Source organism: Notechis scutatus, chromosome 16 (genome assembly GCF_049901735.1).
Source record: "Notechis scutatus isolate UNSWTSFEM ecotype Mainland chromosome 16, rNotScu1.2, whole genome shotgun sequence".
In the NCBI taxonomy this organism is placed as follows: domain Eukaryota; kingdom Metazoa; phylum Chordata; class Lepidosauria; order Squamata; family Elapidae; genus Notechis; species Notechis scutatus.
The window spans coordinates 6,729,385-6,748,218 of record NC_142024.1 but is presented as its reverse complement, the minus strand read 5'-3'; the positions used below and the strand labels follow the sequence as shown (position 1 = coordinate 6,748,218).

Below are 18,834 nucleotides of genomic sequence, written 5' to 3'. Positions count from 1 at the left end.
AGGATCGGTGGCGGGCTAGAGGAAAGGGGCTGACCTGCCCCCAGGGGTGCCTCTCTAAATTAGTTTTCTTGACAGCCCAGCAGAGCTGTGCCCATCCCTTGCCTTGGCCCCTGGAAGCGGAGGAAGGTTTTGGAACAGAGTCCAGTTTACAGGTCCTTGGCAGGAAGAGGCTGGATAAAATACTACCTTGTAAGCAATATGACAAACTGTACTCCTTCGTGCAGACGAGTCAGTCAGTCGTGCCCACGGCACTGCTTCCATTCTGTCCCCCCACCCACCCACCCACCTTTTTTTTTTTAATTTCCTCCCCCCCATTGTTGACTGATCTACAGAAAAGCCCTGATTTTCCTTTTGGGGCATTTAACGTCCGGCCCAGGTTGGCTCTTCCTGACCCCCGGCAGGCTCAGAGGCCCGTTAACTCTCAAGGCAGGGAGACCTGGAGACAGACAGGGTTGCCAACTCGAACCAGCTGCCCCCAAAAAGGCTCAACGGCGTTTTTCTAACCCTGGCTGGGAGGTTGCGGGGGTGCACGTGTGTCTTTGAATCGCGCCGATCGAGGCAAAATTGGCAACTCTCGGATCGGCAGCCCCTCAAAGCGCAGATCCCGGAGAAGATCCCGGGCGTAGAAGCTGCCTCTAAAAGTGGTCAGCCATTTTTCTGTGGTCATGAACAATTTCCCCCTAAAATACTACCCTGTGTGCAATTTTTCTTGCCATCTGTTGCCTCTCATTGCCACCCCATGACTAAAAACTTGCTCACGTAACATTTCATTCCCCCCTTCCACAAGTCCAAAACAAATGCAATTTTGGCTGCTCTCCAATCCCTCTTGCATTCTGTTCTGGGTTTGGTTGCATTGGTTTCTCACCCCCTCCAAGGCCCCCCACCCCACCCCAAATCCTGCCCCATCCACAGGTGGTGCTGAGGGGCGGGCAGGGGTCACAGCTGGTGGCCTTGTGTCCATTCCCCTGCTGGGTAAATGAAGGGCAGCAGCACAAGACTTTCTTCCCCTTTGGGGGCCACGGGGCCACGGTGGCACCTCCTGGATACCACAGGCCCGTCCAAACCCTCGTCTCGCCACGTAGTGCCAGCTCGTGGCAGGCCTGGCCTGCCAGTTTGTACGTGCCACGGTGACGTAGTGGTTAGAGTGCAGTACTGCAGGCTATTTCTGCTGACTGCCGGCTGCCTGCAATTTTGCAGTTCGAATCCCACCAGGCTCAAGGTTGGCTCAGCCTTCCGTCCTTCCGAGGTCGGTAAAACGAGGAGCCCAAATTGTTGGGGGCCATAGGCTGACTCTGTTAAACCGCTTAGAGAGGGCTGTAAAAGCACTGCGAAGCGGTATGTCCAAGGGCTATTGCTCTTTTACGGCCATTTGACCAGAGTTGCCAAACCACTCAGCTGGGGCAGTGAAGGGCAGTTCCCAATTGTTGGAACGTTCCTTAAGCGTTGGAGCCCCCCCCCTTCCCAACTACATCCTAGCCTCCAGTAGGTGACACTGGGAGCCTGATTGACACACACACACACACACACACACACCGGTCTCCCCTTAGGAAATGAACCCTTGAAATCTCCAGTGACTACAGTTTGTTGTGTTGCTTACAGCTCCGGAGGAAGAGGTGGCCAGTAGCTGAGGGCAGCCAGCAGGAAGAAGCTAGGCTGGGTGGTTTCTTTCCCTAAAGTTGTGGCTCGAGTTGCTCTTTGCGTAGCTTAGCATCTTCAGGTTTCCCAGAAGGCTTTGCAAAGGCAGCGGGGGGGGTGAGGCCCTTCCTGTGTGGATCTAACCAGGTCCGAGTGCTGGAGAAAGCTTGCGTTGCGCGTATCTGAATGGAGAGGAAAAGGCTGGGCGGGCAGGAGGTGCCGTTTGCTGGAGGTGTAGGGGGTGGCTGGGTAAGGCTGGCCCTTATCTCCTCCAATCCTGGGGGCCTTCAGAGCGCCCCCTCCAGGAAGAGGAAGTGGCCTTGTTGCCTGCTGGCGCTCTCTCCTCTCCAGCCTCCTCCGTAGGATTTGGGCAGATAAATTATCATTGCAGTTGTACAGAGAACAAAGGTGGAGGCAATTTTTTTTTCTCCCGAGATGGTCCCGTCTGCAGCTACTCTGGATTTATTTCAAGCACCCCCCCCTAGCCCGCAACAGGCAAGAACAATTAAAAAAAGAGGCAGTCAGGAAAGACTTAGTGCCCCTCCCCTCAAAAAAAGGAGAGAGAAGACAGATGTGTGACCCCCGTCAACTTCCATCACTCCCTGGTGCTTTTCACGGCCAGCGGTTGTGCCGAGATGGTGCCGGAGAGGAGGAGGAGGCGACTCCTCCCGTGGCTCAGGGACGAAGGGCCGGCAAGGAAAGATGGCCGCTCTTTGGATGGGTAGCCGCTGACCGACAGGCCGGGCTGTTCAAATTGAAGCCAAGGGCAGGGCGGGGCAGGCCTGTCCTGTCCCCTCCCTCCACGTTCAGACCCCAGTTGCTGCTGTGCCTGGGAGGGGAGGGGATCCCTTGGGAACACTCAGCTTGATTGCCCCCCACGCACCAGTGGGGTGGGCTCTCCCAGGGCTGGACAACTCCCTGTCTTGGCCACAGGTTCACCCAAGTTGTGGAGGGGGGGCGTGGGTCAGCCGGGGTCAGCCGTGCCCCTCCCTCCCTCCCTCCGTGTCCTGCAGCTGTGCTTCTGTTGTAGTGCTCTTTATTTCCTCATCTGTCATTTATGCATCCCCCCCCCCTCCATGGGTTTCATTGGCATAGAGTGTGACATTTTTGCCTTTTGTGGTGTTTCTGACTCTCTGTGCCTTCCCTTTTTTTGTGTGTTTTTGTTTCTCCCGCTTCTCCTCAGTTCGCAGCCGGGCCTCGACCTGCCCACCACCAGGTACGGTACCATCCTTGACCTCCCCTCCTCTCTCCCTCTTTCTCCCTCTGCTGCAGACTGGTGGGGGGGTGGAAGGGGAGGGGCATTCTGGCATCCTCCCGCTAATTCTCAAGGATGTTCTTGGGGAAGCTCTGGGCGCCCCCCCTTTCCAACTGCTACTAATTCTGTTGCTTTTCTGGACAAACCCCCCCCCCAAACATTCCTCTTCCGCTTGGCCTGAAGAGGGTGGTCTCAGCGCTCTTGGTGCTTACTCGACCCTTTGAGAGGATAGGGGGAGGGTTTCCCAGTCTGTGGAGTGGGGAGACCTGACCCCCCCCCTCAACCCACTACCGCTTCCTCCCCCTTGTGTAAAATCAGGATTTATACCTGCGGATTTTGGGGTGTGTGTGGGAGGGGTTGTGTCTAATACAGAAGAGATGCAGCCAGTGGCGCTGCTGAATTGCAGTTAGGAGGGCAGAGCCCTGGTCTGAACGGAGCCTGAGACCGGCAAACCTGATAGGCAAAATGTCACCCGAAGTTGGGGTTTCTGGCCTGAGCCGAGCGTCCGCGAGTCTCACGGCGAGGATGCTAAAAAGTGGTGAGGATTGTGTGACCCGGCACGGTTTAACTCGGGTCACCTCTTTCTACTTAACACTTAATATTGGGGTTCCATGGGTGTCACCCAGGAGGGTCAGGGTTGCCACTTGGCTAAAGAGAGAAGGGAGGGAGGGAGGAAGGGAGAGAGAGGGAACAAGGGAAGGGGAAAAGGAGAGGAGAGAAGGAGAGAAAGGAGAGAGGGAGGGGGAGAGAGATGAGAAAAGAGAGCGGAAGGGGGGGAAGAAGAGGGAGGGAGGGTGGGAGGAAGAGGAGAGAGGGAACAAGGGAGGGGGAAAGAAGGAGAAGAGAGGGGGAGAGATGAGAAAAGGAGGGGGAGGGAGAGGATGGGAGGAAGAGAGGAGAGAGAACGAAGGAGAGGAGAGAGGGAGGGGGAGAGAGATGAGAAGAGAGAGGGGCTTCTCCTTTCTCCTCTCCCTCTCTATGGCCCCACTTCTGTGTCGTTGAGGATTAGAAAAGGACCACTTAGGCCGTTGTAGGTTGAGGCTGTTGGCTGAGCCCCCACCCCCCCCTCTCTGGGGGTGGGCGGAGAGTCACAGATCTGGACTGATAGGGAAGCCTGCCTCCTGACCCCCTGAGGGCTCTTTCCCTGGACCAAAAAGACGAGACGCACATCTGCTTAATGCGCTTGATGAATTATATGCAGAGGTTACCGTGCCATACGTTGTATGGCACCTGGACGCAATGAAATTAAAAGATGCAGCTAGAAATAATGAAAGGCAGTCTGGTCCCAGAACTGGACGTTAGTGGAGAGTGGATCAGAAGAGATGCCACCTGCCAAGTGCTGATGAATGTGCCGGCCGTCATGGAAGATGCCCGGCGCTGTTGTCAGGATCTCCGGACCGCAAGCGGACTCCCGGGAGGCCAAAAGCGGTGGCTTTTGGAGCAGCGAGGTCATCAGACCCAGGGCTGCCATTACGGACCCATGTCCCTCATCTGATGCGAGCACAGACGTTGCATCGCTTGTGGGATCATCTTGTCATTTGACACCTCCCCCTCCCTCCCCAATAAGCCCATAAAACTTTGGGTCGGTTTGATGGATGCTGTCTTGCCTGTCCTCCCCTCCCAGGGCCTTTCGCTCATTACCCTTCCGTGTCCCCGGCTTCTACTTGGGTGGCGCCTGCCGTGACATTGGTGCTGAGCCATCCTTCTGCAAACCCCTCGCAGGCAACTAGCACAGTGATGGCTAACCTTTGGGGGCTCCTGTGCCAAAAATTGTGCAGCGCTTGCATGCTCGCGCCGTGTGCCAACACCCAGAAAGCAGTGCGCGCGCCCACCCCCTACGCATGCGCACGCGATCCCAACCCCCCACCCCACCCCGCGGCCCCCTTACCTACACTGCACCTCACGGCTGATTTTCGGCCAGTTTGAGGCCTTTCAGCCTCCCAGAAGGCTTCTGCAGGCTTTGCAGGTCGAAAACTAGCCCCGTTTCGTCACTTCCGGTACTGTCGGAAAAAACAGGAAGTGACCAAACGGGGCTAGTTTTCAGCCTGCAGAAGCCTTCCTCGAGCTTCTGGGAGGCCGAAAAAGGCCTCAAACCCGCTGAAAATCAGCTGCGAGGCGCATGCATGTGCAGTAAGTTTGCCTACAGCTCGCGCGCCAGCACAAATGGCTCCGTGTGCCACCTGTGGCCCGCGTGCTATAGGTTCACCATCACGGAACTAGCATGCCTGCTTGCACATCAGGGCGCGCAACACAAAGCTGTTAAGAAACAACCGTGGGCAGGGGAAAGAATGAACGATTGTGGGTGACAAGAGATGGGGGGGAAGCCTAAAACGGCTGCTTCCCCACAGGCTTAGAGGGGTCGGGCGAAGACCTCTGCCAGATCTGCGGGTCTCCCGCAGCTCTCCCTTGGCTTGAGCTCCAGCCGACCGGTCAGCGGCTGGGGTGGACGCATCCTGCAGTGGAGATGCTATCCCGGCCTTGTCGTGTTGGGCAGAGCAAGGGGAACAATGGTCTTCCTCTCCTGTTCTTTCCTCAACTTACGACTCAAAAATCACTGCTGCTAAGCGAGACGTTGGTTCTGTGAGGTTTGCCCTGTTTGGCGACCTTTCCAGTTATTCAGGGACTCACACGGTCGTTAAAGTCAATCCGGCTTCTCTTGTTTGACTTTGCTTGGGTCGGACGGCCGCCCAAAGGGGGATTATCGTGACCCCTGCGACCGTCGTAAATTGGAGTCAGTTGCCAAGTACCTGGATTTTAATCCCATAGGGATGTTGCAACCGTCGTAAGCATGAAAAATAGTCATCGGTTGCTTTCCCCCCCCCCCTAATTGTAAGTCAAGGACTACCTGTATTAGACGGGCCAACAGGTGAGTGCTAGGTGAGGGAAACAGGCGGAAGTGTATATTTTTCGGCTTCCGTGTTTCCATAGAGCGGAGCGGAGCTTTCTAGGGGCAGCTAAGGTGCCCAGCTCTCTCCTGGCCTGGGCAGGACAGCGTCTCAAAGAAAAGCAGCAAAAAGGAGAAGTGGCGCAGTGGTTAGAGTGCAGTACTGCAGGCTACTTCTGCTGACTGCCTGCTGCCTGCAATTTGGCAGTTCGAATGCCACCAGGTTCAAGGTTGGCTCAGCCTTCCATCCTTCCGAGGTGAGTAAAACGAGGACCCAGATTGTTGGGGGCAAAGAGGCTGACTCTGTCAACCGCTTAGAGAGAGCTGTAAGGCACTGTGAAGCGGTATGTAAGTCCTGTTGCTATTTTCCTTCCTTCCCTCCCTCCCTGTGGTTAGAATAGGATATTGCAGGCAAACTCTGCCCACTGCCATCAGTTCGATCCTGACCGGCTCAAGGTCGACTCAGCCTCCCATCCTTCCAAAGTTGGTCAAACGAGGACCCAGGTTGTTGGGGGCAAGAGGCTGACTCTGTGAACCGCTTAGAGACGGCCGCAAAGCACTATATAAAGTGGTGCAGATGTGCTATTGCTATTAAAAGATGCTCCTGCCCTCTTTTGCCCTCCCATGACTCAGGAGTGGTTGCGCCAGGGTTAATGCTGGGCCCTGGTGGCATTTTCTCAACCAGGTCTCTATTAATCCCTGATTGGCAGCGCAGGACCCTGGATGCTGGAGTGGGGGGTGGAGAGTGAGTCCCAAGGATCACTGATTGTGTGGCTCCTGTCCTATCCACCCTCCTCAGGGTGTGTGTGTGTGTGTGTGTGTGAACACCGCTGCTTCTCCAAGAAAGGTGAAGTGGGAACTGGCGCCTTGAGGCCCTTTCCCGGGTCCCAGGCTGGCCTCTGTTTGGGCTGAAAGTGCCCTGTATGGAGGGCTCTCTGCCCCCCCCACCCCCCCACACACACACTGTAAAAAAAGGATGTTGAGATTCTAGAAAGAGTGCAGAGAAGAGCAACAAAGATGATTAAGGGACTGGAGGATAAAACATACGAAGAATGGTTTTGTCTAGTCTGATGAAAAGAAGGTCCAGGGGTGACATGATAGCAGTCTTCCAATATCTCAGGGGCTGCCCCAAAGAAGAGGGAGTCAAGCTAGAGAGAGAGAGAGAGACAAGAAGCAATGGGTGGAAACTAATCAAGGAGAGAAGCAACTTAGAACTAAGGAGGAATTTCCTGACTGTGAGAACAATTAATCAGTGGAACAACCTGCCTCCAGAAGTTGTGAATGCTCCAACACTGGAGGCTTTTAAGAAGGGATTGGACAACCCTTTGTCTGAAGGGGTGTACGGTTTCTTGCCTAAGCAAGGGGTTGGACTAGAAGACCTCCAAGGTCCCTTCCAACTCTGTTATTCTCATTCTTGTCACAAGCCAATCCGATGTTTGGCGCGCCTGGTTGCTCTCCGTTCTGCCATGCGCTCTGGGGTTGGGGGTGTCTCCCAAGGCAGCCCAGGCCTGGGAAATGGAAATCCTTCCTCCCTGCCAGCAGCCCCTGAGTAGGACTTGATGCCCTCACATACCTGGGGCTGCCGCCCTGCGGTAGAAGCGGAAATCCCAGGAAGGAGGGAGAGGCAACCCAGGCAGCCCCAGGAGGTTGCCGCCTGGCTCCTCCTGGAACAGATCATGTTGGCGCCTGGCGGGCAGGCAGCTCCGTCCAGGGTGATGCCCTTGGTGCCTTGGAGGTTAGCTGGCCAGGCCGAGGGCGGCGGGGGGGGGGCGGGGTCCTCCGTTGCATGCTGGCCCCCTCCCTCCCTCCCCAGGAGTTGACCGTTCAGCTGTTCCACCGGCTTTCTTTTTATTTCCTGCTGCTTCGTTGTTGAAGGGAGGATTCAGACCGATCCAGGTAAACTTTCCCTACTGGCTCTGCATGGCCCCAACTGCCTCTTTGGTCACCACCCTCATTTAACGGTTGGGTATTTTAATGCTTGCACTTTGCGCGCTCACACACACACAAACGCGAGAGACATAAGAGCCTACAAGTTAAAAGTGCCATCTTAAAACCAGAGCTCCCACCGGTCGGCCTGGGGGAAACGGGGATGAGACATCAAGTGAAAGGCAGGCTGCCACCCTTTTTATATCTTTGTTCACGAGGTTAGGACCGGCACCTCCTCTGGGTCACCTCGGAGAAGGTCCCAACTGCCTCCTGCCCCTGGCTGGCTGTGCCAAGAGGGTTCGGTTCTGGGTTCTGCTTCGTTCCCGCTGCTTCAGGGACGCGGGGGGCCTTCTCGAGCAAGGGCTGCCTAGCTTTCCATCGGGAGAAAGGTGCCAGTGATCCACTAAACCCACCGGGTTCCTTGCTTGCCTTCCCTCCCTCCCACCCCACCCCCTCTTTTCCCCAGTTTTTCCAGAGGCCTCAAATCCAGCCCCCTCGAGCTACGATCCAGAACAGCAGCCCCTCCCTCCGCCCAGGCGCACAAACCCCTACGGCTGTCTATCAGGCCAATCAACACATCATGATGGTCAACCACCTCCCGATGCCCTACCCGATGCCTCAGGGGCCCCAGTACTGTATTCCACAGGTAAGGGGGCCGCAGCCCCTTCTGCTGGGCCCGGTGTGTGTGTGTGTGTGTGTGTGTGTGAGTGAGTGGGGAGGTATCTGTGCTGTGGGCGTCCTTCCTCCCCCTCCCTGCCTTTGCCAGTTTTTGGCCGGGGATGCCGCCCTTGTAAAAGCCCCACAGCAGGTGGCTTCACCAGGTGGGCATCGCAAGCCCTTAGCGCTCCTGGCAGGGAGAGGGCTGCGTTTTCCTGGCTGCTTCTGAAGGAGGAGGATTAGGGGGCGGTTCAGCGAAGGCAGGTTTTGCCTTCTCTCATGCTTTCCTGCTTTGCATCCTCCCGAGGGAGGGAGGAGTATTTTCTCCTTTCTCACCTGTTGTGTCCTCATGCCCGATGCCTTTCCTCCCGCAGTATCGGCACAGCGGTTCTCCTTACGTGGGCCCCCCCAGCAGTATCCTGTTCAGCCCCAGGGCCTGGCCCCTTTATCCAGGACCGGGGCCTGGAGAATTCCCCAATGCCTATGGTAAGACGTTCCCTTAGCGAAAGAGGCTGTTTCTGGTCCCCTTTTCCCCTCCCCTTCGCGCATCTGTCCAGCCTTGGGGACTCCCGGCTCGGAAAGGGTTGGCTGGCCCGAAAAATGGCTCCGTTCAGACCCAGCCAGATGTGGTCTTCTTCTTCTTCTTCTTCTTCTTCTTCTTCTTCTTCTTCTTCTTCTTCTTCTTCTTCTTCTTCTTCTTCTTCTTCTTCTTCTCCTTCTTCTTCTTCTTCTTCTTCTCTCTTCTCTCTCCTCCTCCTCCTCCTCCTCCCTCCTCCTCCTCCTCTCCCTCTCCTCCTTCTCCTTCTCCTCCTTCTCCTTCTCCTTCTCCTTCTCTTCTTCTTCTTCTTCTTCCTTCTTCTCTTCTTCTTCTCTTCTTCTTCTCTTCTTCCTCCTCCCCTCCTTCCTCCTCCTCCTCCTCCTCCTCCTCTTCTCTTTCTCCTCCTTCTTCTCCTTCTCCTTCCTCTCTTCTCTTCTCCTTCTTCTTCTTCTTCTTCTTCTTCTTCTTCTTCTTCTTCTTCTCCTTCTTCTCCTCCTCCTCCTCCTCCTCCCTCCCCCTCCTCCCTCCTCCTCCCTCCTCCTTCTCCTCCTCCTCCTCCTCCTCCTCCTCCTCCTCCTCTCCTCCTTCTTCTTCTCCTTCTCCTTCTCCCTCCTTCTTCTTCTTCTTCTCTTCCGTTCCAGGAGCCCCTTTCTATCCGAGCCAGCCGGTGTACCCGTCAGCGCCCATCATAGTGCCTACCCCTCAACAACAGCCGCTCCCACCCACCAAGCGGGAGAAGAAGACGGTAAGCGTCCTCCGGTGGTGATGGTGGGTGGGGCTTCCCATGGCTGGAGCGGTTGACCGGCCAAAAGGCCAATCTCGGCTGCTGGAGGCAGCGTCCCTGAGGGTTGGCATCAAGCACCTCACTGCATTTCGGCAGCTCGATCCTCACCAGGCTCAAGGTTGATTCAGCCTTCTGTCCTTCCGAGGTCGGTAAAACGAGGACCCAGATTGTTTGGGGAGGGGGCAAGAGGCTGACTCCGCAAACCACTTAGAGAGGGCTGTAAAAGCCCTGTGAAGCGGTATATAAGTCTAAGGGCTATTGTTTAGAAGAACAGGAAACCAATATCTCAGGGGTTTGCCACAAAGAAGAGGGAGTCAAGCTATTCTCCAAAGCACCTGAAGGCAGGACAATGGGTGGAAACTCATCAAGAGGAGAAGCAACCCAGAACTAAGAAGGAATTTCCAGACAGTTAGAACAATTAATCAGTGGAACAACTTGCCTCCAGAAGCTGTGAATGCTCCAACACTGGAAGTTTTTAAGAAGAGGTTAGGTAACCATTTGTCTGAAATGGTGTAGGGTTTCCTGCCTAGGCAGGGGGTTGGACTAGAAGACCTCCAAGGTCCCTTCCAACTCGGCTATTCTAACTTTTTGATGGTACAGGGAATGGCAGGGTGTTTAGCTCTTCGGTGGAGGGCATCTGAGGGTGATCTCTACTGCCTGGGCATCTTCAACGGTGCCAAACTGGGTTAGGCTTGGCCTCCCGAGTAGAAAGGACTCAGTGGCTTCCTTGTTTTTTTCGGGCCAGATCCGCATCCGGGATCCGAATCAAGGGGGAAGAGACATAACGGAAGAAATTATGTCCGGTGGAGGGAGCAGGAACCCCACGCCTCCTGCTGTCCGGCCCACCTCGACCCCTACGCCGCCCCAGGTAAACAGCCCCTCCTCTTCTCCCCCCCCTCTCCTTTCTCCAGAGCAATCCGCATTGCAAACATGGGGTTTTGGAAGGTCTGCTTAGTAGCTCCTGCTGTGCCTCTGCTGTCCTAAAGAGAGAGAGATTGGGGTCTCCAGTATAAGTAGTTCCTCGACTTACGACCACAGTTGAGCCCAAAATTTCCATTGCCAACGGAGACCGTTGTTCAGAGAATTCTGCTCCATCTGACAACCTTCCTTGCCACCGTTGTTAAGTGAATCGCTGCAGCCGTTAAGCTAGCGACACGGCCGTTAAGCGAATCCGGCTCCCTCCCCCATTGGACTTTGCTTGTCCAAAGGCCGCCCAAGGGGATCATGTGACACACACCCTTTTCTTACCCCCGACCCCCACCCTTGGGATGCTACAACTGTGACAAATCTCGAGACGGTTGCCAAACCTGAATTTTCATTGTGTGACCACGGGGGTGCTGCCACAGTCGTACGTGTGAGAAACGGTCACCAGGCATTTTCTCAGCGACGACGTGACTCCGAGCGGTCGCTAAATGTACTGTTGTACGTCGAGGACTTGCCTGCAGTTCTTTGTCTTTCAGAGCTTTGCAAGGCTGTCTTCTGGGCCCTTGTGGGTGCGGCAATTGTGGGGCTGGAAAGGAATGGATTTGATCTATGTACGCTTCCCACCTGGAAAGCTTCGGGGGTCTCTAAAGGAGCAGCAGCCCCGCCCTGTCTCTCCCTCTACCTGTTCTGACCCAGGCTCCCCGAGACAGTAACAATCACACGCTGTTCCCCCAAAACCTTTGTTTTTTTTTTTTCAACAGCTGTATGTGCATTCACAGCCCGTAATGAGTCCCAAACAGTTTGAGAATAGCCAACAGAAATTGTGCCACAATCTTTCGGGATAAGGCTGATAAGCACCCACCTTTATCTCCCTTGAAATGCTGCCCACAACTAAATTGCCAATTAGCTGTACGAGGCCAAACGGAGCACAAAGTCAACACAGAGCTTTAGAGTTTAAGTCGACCAGATTGAACAAAGTTGCTTCCTGCAAAGGCTCCTGTCCCTTTGCTCCTCCTTTAGGTCTTATGGGAGGGGCCAATCACCTCCAAGCCTTACTCCCGAGTCGCCCCTTTTGTCTTAACTGTTCTTGCCTTCTGGCAGCTCTGCGCAAGCGCTCACTGGGAACAGGCTCCCCTTGTTCTTCTGCCTTGCCGCTGCCAGATTCTGGAGGCTCCGGAGTCAGCACATAACTCAGATGGCCCTGGCTCCATCTCTGTGTCAGACTCAGACCCCTCAACTGAGCCCTCCCCAGACTCCCAAGACTGGCCCATGTTCCTCCCCACTGTCTGACTCTGCTGCCAGCTCCGCAGGTCGACAGCGGACCACAACACAGCCCACAACTGAACAACCCCGGACAGCCACAATGTTCAGCTGCAGGGATCTTGCAGCAATGGGGCTGTCCGTGGCCACAGCATCCGTGGCGGACAGCTCCCTCTCTTCCCCCTTTCCTTACTGCATCCAGTGGGTCAGTCCAGACCTCTGGTAGACCCTTCCCCATCTTTCGATGAAGGGCAGGGAAATTCCACGGGCTTCTCAGGGGAGGTCAGCCCCCTGGCGATGCCCTTCTCTGAACCCAAAGAGAAGGAGCGATGTGGGGTGGGTTGGCGGCTTATCTAGCTTGCCTGGGGTTTTACATCATTCTACCCTTGTTCGTTTCTGACCAGGCCGTTTTAGAGAATTGGCCCATCAGTTGAACTCTGGGAGGTTAGAAGGATAAGGGCAGGGTGGGTCCCCGTTTCCCCTGACCTAGGATCCCAGTGTCAGGATTCTGGCAGTTGCCCTGCATTAAATCATGAGCCTTGAGCCGCACTTCGAAACCTATAATGAATTTATTAGGAGGGAACCTGTCGGCAGGACCTGGTTGAAGCCGATTCTGAGACACGTAATTCCCTGTCGCCGTTGGCCCTGGTTTCCATCACCAACCACCCCTTTGGGTGCGTCATCATTCGTATTCTCCAACGAAACACGTCCGTAGCCAAGAGTCATCAATCATACTCTCCAACTAGTTACAATCTCTGCAAGTTACGAATGGGATGCACCCCTGCACTGCTCTTTCAAACTGCTTTTCCCACCCACCCCACTTTCTGTTGACAACTATAAAACGGGCATAGAAATGTTTTATGAGTTGACACCCAGGCCCATTGCCCAGGGCGGGGGGTTCGAGACGTGCCAAGAGCTCTGCCCTGCTGTCGTCTTCAGTGCTGCCGCCGATAGTAATGTTTTTTCTCTTCCCACCTTTTTCCTCCTGCTTTCCTCCCTCCCTCCCTCCCCATGTGCTTTTCTTTCCCATGTATATTACGGTTTGGTTTTCTTCCTTTTTTGAAATTTATTTGTTTTCTTCTTCTTTTTTTTGCCTCACCCGGCCCTTTTTCTCCCGCCCGCCTGCCTGCCTGCCTGCTTGCGTTCCCACGTTGCCAGTTTTTATGTTCGCACGCTCATTATCATCCTTTTTTGTACCTCAAATCTCAGCAGCAGCTGCCCAGCCAGGTCCCCGAGCACAGCCCGGTGGCTTGCGGGACTGTGGAGACCTCTCCCCTCCCTGCCAGCAGCCCCACCGCAACGACGACGTCGGGCGGCCACAAGCAAGGTGGGTGGACGGACGGCTCGTCCCGGTCGGAGAGAGATTGGTGGGGTCTCGGCCCCCTCTCCACTCCGCACCCCTTTGGGGGCAGAGAAAGGCTGAACACCCCCCAAATATTCTACTTACTAGAGGACAGGAGGGGATTGGCTGCCTCGAGCCCCATTTGCAGAGACTCAAAAGGACGTAGGGAAGCCGAAATCCAGTGGGTGGGACAGGCCGCTGCCCCAGCCCTATCCCCAAAGCTGGCCTCTTTTCAGTACCCAAACTTGTAAGAGAAGCTGAAAACACCTCCCCCCGCCATGCCACCCCCTCTCCCCCCCCCCCCCACTCCTGGCCCAGTCCTGGCTAAGCTGCTCCCAGGCCTGTTTTGCACTTAGGGACTGGCAGCCTGGCGCCCTCTGGTGAGGAAAAGGGGAGCTGCCAGTCCTTCCTTGGATGAGGGGAAGGGTCCCAGCCCTGCCTTGGCCATCTGGGGGCGGGGGGGAGGAGCATGGAGAGGGGTGGGGGTTTTGCGTAGAGCCATCTAGGACTCGGTCCTCTTGGATTCGTGGTTCGAATTTTATGTTGGTTTCTGTCTGTGCTCACCGCGCAGGCCTCGTCTTCTCCCGGGAGAGGAAGGGTATTATTTATTTATTATATATTTTAAAATGGCAGGAAGCAAATCAAATCACGTAGACGCTGCTTCGTGCTGCTTACACCCCCCACCCCCCCCTGCCCAAAACCAGGACCGTTGCCTCACCACGTTCTTCGACCACCCTTGTCCCCGCCCCTCCTCTCACACCTCCCCACCGTTGGATCAACCTCCCCTTGCTTAGCGCTTCTCTTCCAGTTTGTCTTTCAAACATGGGAGGGGGGGCATATCCTGGCTCAGAACGATTTGGCTCGTTGGGTTGGCTTTGAAGTCTTAAAGGGAAAGGAGAGCTTAGCCAGTCCTTCCCGCTCGTCTCTGGGGTGACCCTCAACCCCCGGCCCACCTGAAAGGGATGCCATAGCTTCGGAACAGCCTTGGCCCCCAGAGCAGCGAGCTCCTTGTCCTAGAGAGGCTTGCTTTTGCCCAGGCCAAGTGGCTCTCTCCAGAAGGCCACCCTTGCCACCTGGGAGCCAAAAGATTGCTGGCTTTTGGTTTGTGGCCTGTCCCTTCAGGAGTGTGGCCTGCAAGTTTGCCTGCCTGTCCCGTCACTCTGAGGTTGAACTGAATCCAGGGAAGTGGGGGCGGGGGGCGTTTCTGTGGGTTCCCCCATCGTGGGTTGGGGTACCGAGGAGAGCTGCAGCCAGTGGGCCTTTGGGGGGCAGCGTCCGTTGGATCTGATGGGGGCTGGGCTTTTGTAATTCTGCCTTTCTCCTTTTCCCCAGAAGAGAAGCCTAAAACAGATCCAGTATTAAAATCTCCTTCCCCTGCCCTCAGACCGGAGCCGAGTGGAGAGAGGAAAGAACAAGCGGGCCTGACTGCGGAGACCCCCCCCTGCCCAGAGACCTCCTTGGAGCCTCCTGGTCCCGCTGGAGCCCCCTCCCTTGCAGTCGTGCCCCCCAGCAGGTCGCCACTTGCACCGGGCTCGCAGGATGGGTGCGAACTGGCTTCCCCGCCACAGGAGGCTCCTCCTCCGCTCGCCAGGGCTGGGCCCTGCCTGGAATTGCCCAGTTGCCCCCTGGCGGAGGAGGCCGACCCAGAGAGATGCCGGGAGGAGCCCTGTAGGATAGTCCCCGATGACCTGCACCAGACTCCTAGTGCTAATCTAATTAACGAACTCAATGGAGTTCCCGAAAGGATAACGCTCAGCGAGGACGTCCCGGAACTCGGCGGAGCGAAGGAAGCCGTGGCTCCGGCCCTGGAACCGGCGAGTGAAGAACTGGAGGTGGAATGCGCCCCGCCAGCAGCTTCGGTGGTTCTTCCTAGCTCCCCCTCGCTGCCTCCGAGGCCTCCCCACTCTCCTCTTGCCCTGCCCGTGGCTCCTGCCCCTCATCTTCCCCCGTCTCCTCCCCGCTTGCCTTCCCCTCCTCTCCCGCCGGGGGGTGCTGCTCCGCCCGGCCTCCAGGGGGATTTGGACAGAGAGGGGTCCCCCCTACTGATTCTGAGCGAAGACCCTCCCGATGCGAAAGACGAAGTGGAGTTGGACGGACGGACGGAAGAAGCAGAAGAAGAAGAAGTAGAAGAGGACTTGGAAGAGGATGACTTCCAGGGCTCGAGTGCCAAGACAGACCTGGAAGAAGGTGGGTCAGCGTGTGGGTCTCGGCCTTTCCCTCCCGGGCGGCACCTGTGGGAGCATGGCTCAGCTACCCCAGCGTGGCTTTCTCTGCAGCTTGAGTCAGCTCCAGACCCGCTTTGGGGTGGGTGGGAAATGACCCCTTCTTAATTCTCGACGAATGTATCTTTTGTTTTTCAATAAATACCTTTATTGAACCTTAAAAAAGAATAAATACAAACAATACAATGCGTTTCAACGAAAAACACTATAAAAATAGAAATTGATTTGATGGTGCTTATATACGCATTATTGTTCCAATACATATTTCATATTCCTGGTTATTTTTCAAGAATTATCTTCTTTAAACTCTTCCGTATTTATTTACTCGCTTATCTCTATAATTTATCCATTTGTACCAGTTTTCCCCAACTGTATAGCAATAGCACTTAGACTTACATGTGGCGCAGTGGTTAGAGTGCAGTACTGCAAGCTACTTCTGTAGCCAGCTGCCTAGAGTTTGGCAGTTCAAATCCCACCAGGCTCAAGGTTGACTCAGCCTTCCATCCTTCCGAGGTTGATAAAAGGAGGATCCAGATTCTTGGGGGCAAAATGCTGGCTCCGTAAACCGCTTAAGAGTGGGCTGTAAAGCACTGCGAAGCGGTATATAAGTCTAAGTGCTATTGCTATCTACCGCTTTATAGTGCTTTACAGCCCTCTCGAAGCATTTTACAGAGCCAGCCTCTTGTCCCCCAAACAATTCGGGTCCTCATTTTACTCACCTCAGAAGGATGGAAGGCTGAGTCAACCTTGAGCCAGTTGGTCAGGATCAAACTCCTGACAGTGGGCAGAGTTAGTCTGCAATACTGCATTCTGACCACTGGGAGGGAAGGAAAGGAAGGAAGGAATAGCACTTAGACTTATATACCGCTTCACGGCGCTTTACGGCCCTCGCTAAGCGGTTCACAGAGTCAGCATATTGGCCCCAACAATCTGGGTCCTCGTTTTACCCACCTTGGACGGACCCACCAAGGCTGAGTCAACCTTGAGCCTGGTGGGATTTGATCTGCCAAATTGCAGTAAGACTAGCTTGCAGTACTGCACTCTTAACAACTGCGCCACTGAGGCTCTATTGCAGGGTGTCCAGCCTTGGCAACTTTAAGACTTGTGGACTTCAACTCCCAGAATTCCTCAGCCAGCTTTGCTGGCTGAGAATCTGGGAGGATGAAAATCCTAAGTATTAAGTGCAAGATGGAACCCCTGCTCTATTATATTATTTTATTACAGTATAGTACTTTGAGTCTTCCTTTTCTTTTAACTTTAGAGTAAGTTTATCCATTTCAGTGCCTGGGAAGCATGGCTCAGCTTGCCCCAGCGTGGCTTTCTCCGGAGCTCGAGTCAGCTCAAGACCCTTCCTGCTCCAGACCCGCTTCTTAATTCTCGACTCCTTTTAACGAATGTCTCTTTTCTTTTACGGACCCCGAGAGCATTTGCACCAAGACAAGTTCCTCGTGTGTCCGATCCCCTTGGCTCGATAAAGGATTCTATTTCCGATCTGCTTTGCAGCCCCAACAGCTACAGCTGCACCAAAGATGTGGAAGAAACCAAAAGAACAGAGCCAGGCAGCCGAGGAGGAAGGGCTGGAGGCGGCGGAGCCTGAGGTGAGTGGGGGCCCGGTGGAGCAGAGTGGGGAGCCCCTCTGCCCCCGGTGGAGCAAGACTTCCAAAGGTGGGGGGGGGCACTCGTCTCCCAAAGACACCATGCGGAATGAGGCCGCTCTGGGGGCTTCCTCTCACCAAGGGATGATGGATTTTGGGGAGGGGGAGAGATGAGGGAGGAAGAGCTCAGATCAGACTGTGTGGGGAGGGGCTTCTCCCCCTGGAATGTGGGACCTGAGGAGGGAGGCTCCCGGCACCTGCCAGTTGTATGCAACGGGGAGTGAGTTTTTTGGCGTCCTCCTTTGCGGGGAGAGGCTGCCCCGCTGCTTGCTGGGCCAGAGAGGTGGGGGTGAGTTAACTTGGCCTCTGCTCTGCTCCGCTCTCAGCCCCAGGCGGAAGAGGCCCTCGGAGGGGAGCAGGTCCCTGAAGCTGAGCAAGAGGCCGAGAGTCTGGACAGGGCCTCCTCTCCGCCCGACCTGAAAGTAGCCAACGCGACCGAAGAAAACGGCGAGCAGGAAGGAGAGCCCCTCCGCAACGGGGCCGAGGGGGCTCCCGAGAGGGAAGGAGGAGGCTGCGTGGAGAGTGCGATCGAAGCCCCCGCCTGCCCGGTCAAGCCAGGTAGGCTCCATCCTCGGCCTGGTCCCCCAAGTTCAGAGAGGGGGAACTCTTCCCCGGGCGGCTCCAGGGAAGAGAGCCCCTTGGGTGGGTGGGAGCCAGGAGAGCAGTTGACGGCCCGCGTGTCCTGCAGGACCCGGATCTGGGCTGTGCCTGATAGGCCAGAGGGTTGACTTTTGGGGACCAGGCCTGCCACGGTTTCAGAGGGTGAAGAAGAGGAGGGTTGCCTTCCTCTTCTAGAGAACAACTGCCCCCCCTCCAGGTGCTTTGGCTGCTATGCCTTGCATTCCAGCTCGTTTCTGAACCAATTCAGACTTTGGGTGGGCTGCTCTGTGTGTGTGTATGAGAGACCCAAGGGATTCCGAAACAGCCTCTTTGCCCCATTCCCCTCTTTTGGGAACTGACCGGTGCGCTAGGTGCGTTCGTGACGGGCCGCTTCCCCGTTGTATCACCGTGACCACCGTAACCATCATCAGGGATTGCCAAAAGATAGCTGGTGTCAGCCAGCCCTCTGGCACTCTCCTAGCCTCTTTGGAAAGGGGGACCTCAGGGCAGCCTGGACGGTCTCGTTGCCCACTTCGGCCCAGACCTTGCAGCTCACCCCTCCCGCCCAGCTCCAGAGAGAGAGGTGTGAGAGCAACGTTTCCGCCACTACAGAACAGTGGAAGCCCGCGGACACCGAAGGGAAGAAGCAGTACGACCGGGACTTCCTGCTGGACTTCCAGTACATGCCGGCCTGCATCCAGAAGCCGGAGGGGCTGCCGCCGATCAGCGATGTCGTCCTCGATAAGGTCAGGAGCCTGCGAGTCAGCTGGGCGCTAGAGGAATGGACCCCCACCCCCCCACTCCACCCCGGGGGAAACCAGGAGGGATGGACCGAAGACCCCGGAGCCTCCGAGCCAGCCGAGAAGGGAAGGGATGGGAGGGGGGAGGGGGGCACCGCCCGCCTCCTGCCCTGCCGTCACTCTTGCCTCCTTTCCGGCCCCCGCAGATCAACCAGCCCAAACTGCCTCTTCGGACGTTGGACTCTCGAATCTTGGCCCGGGGCCCAGACTTCACCCCGGCCTTTGCCGATTTTGGAAGACAAGTCCCCGGTGGACGGGGCAGCGCTGTAAGTGAGCCTCCCGCCTTGGAGCTTCGGGTGTCCTTTCGTCGTCCTGCTCTCGCGCATGGTCAGCCGGTGCATTCGCGGAACAC

General features: G+C 55.9%; 1 protein-coding gene across 1 annotated transcript in view; it reads left to right on the top strand.

Moving 5' to 3' along the window:
• Positions 1 to 18,834, top strand: part of EIF4G3 (eukaryotic translation initiation factor 4 gamma 3) — a 58,940-nt gene that overhangs the window by 25,114 nt on the left and 14,992 nt on the right. Inside the window, 11 exon segments of the mRNA XM_087944772.1 lie at positions 2,819 to 2,851; positions 8,167 to 8,346; positions 8,732 to 8,843; positions 9,537 to 9,640; positions 10,425 to 10,547; positions 13,073 to 13,190; positions 14,538 to 15,392; positions 16,931 to 17,025; positions 17,409 to 17,640; positions 18,295 to 18,428; positions 18,629 to 18,748. Of these exon segments, the coding sequence (XP_087800898.1) occupies positions 2,819 to 2,851; positions 8,167 to 8,346; positions 8,732 to 8,843; positions 9,537 to 9,640; positions 10,425 to 10,547; positions 13,073 to 13,190; positions 14,538 to 15,392; positions 16,931 to 17,025; positions 17,409 to 17,640; positions 18,295 to 18,428; positions 18,629 to 18,748 (2,106 nt within the window).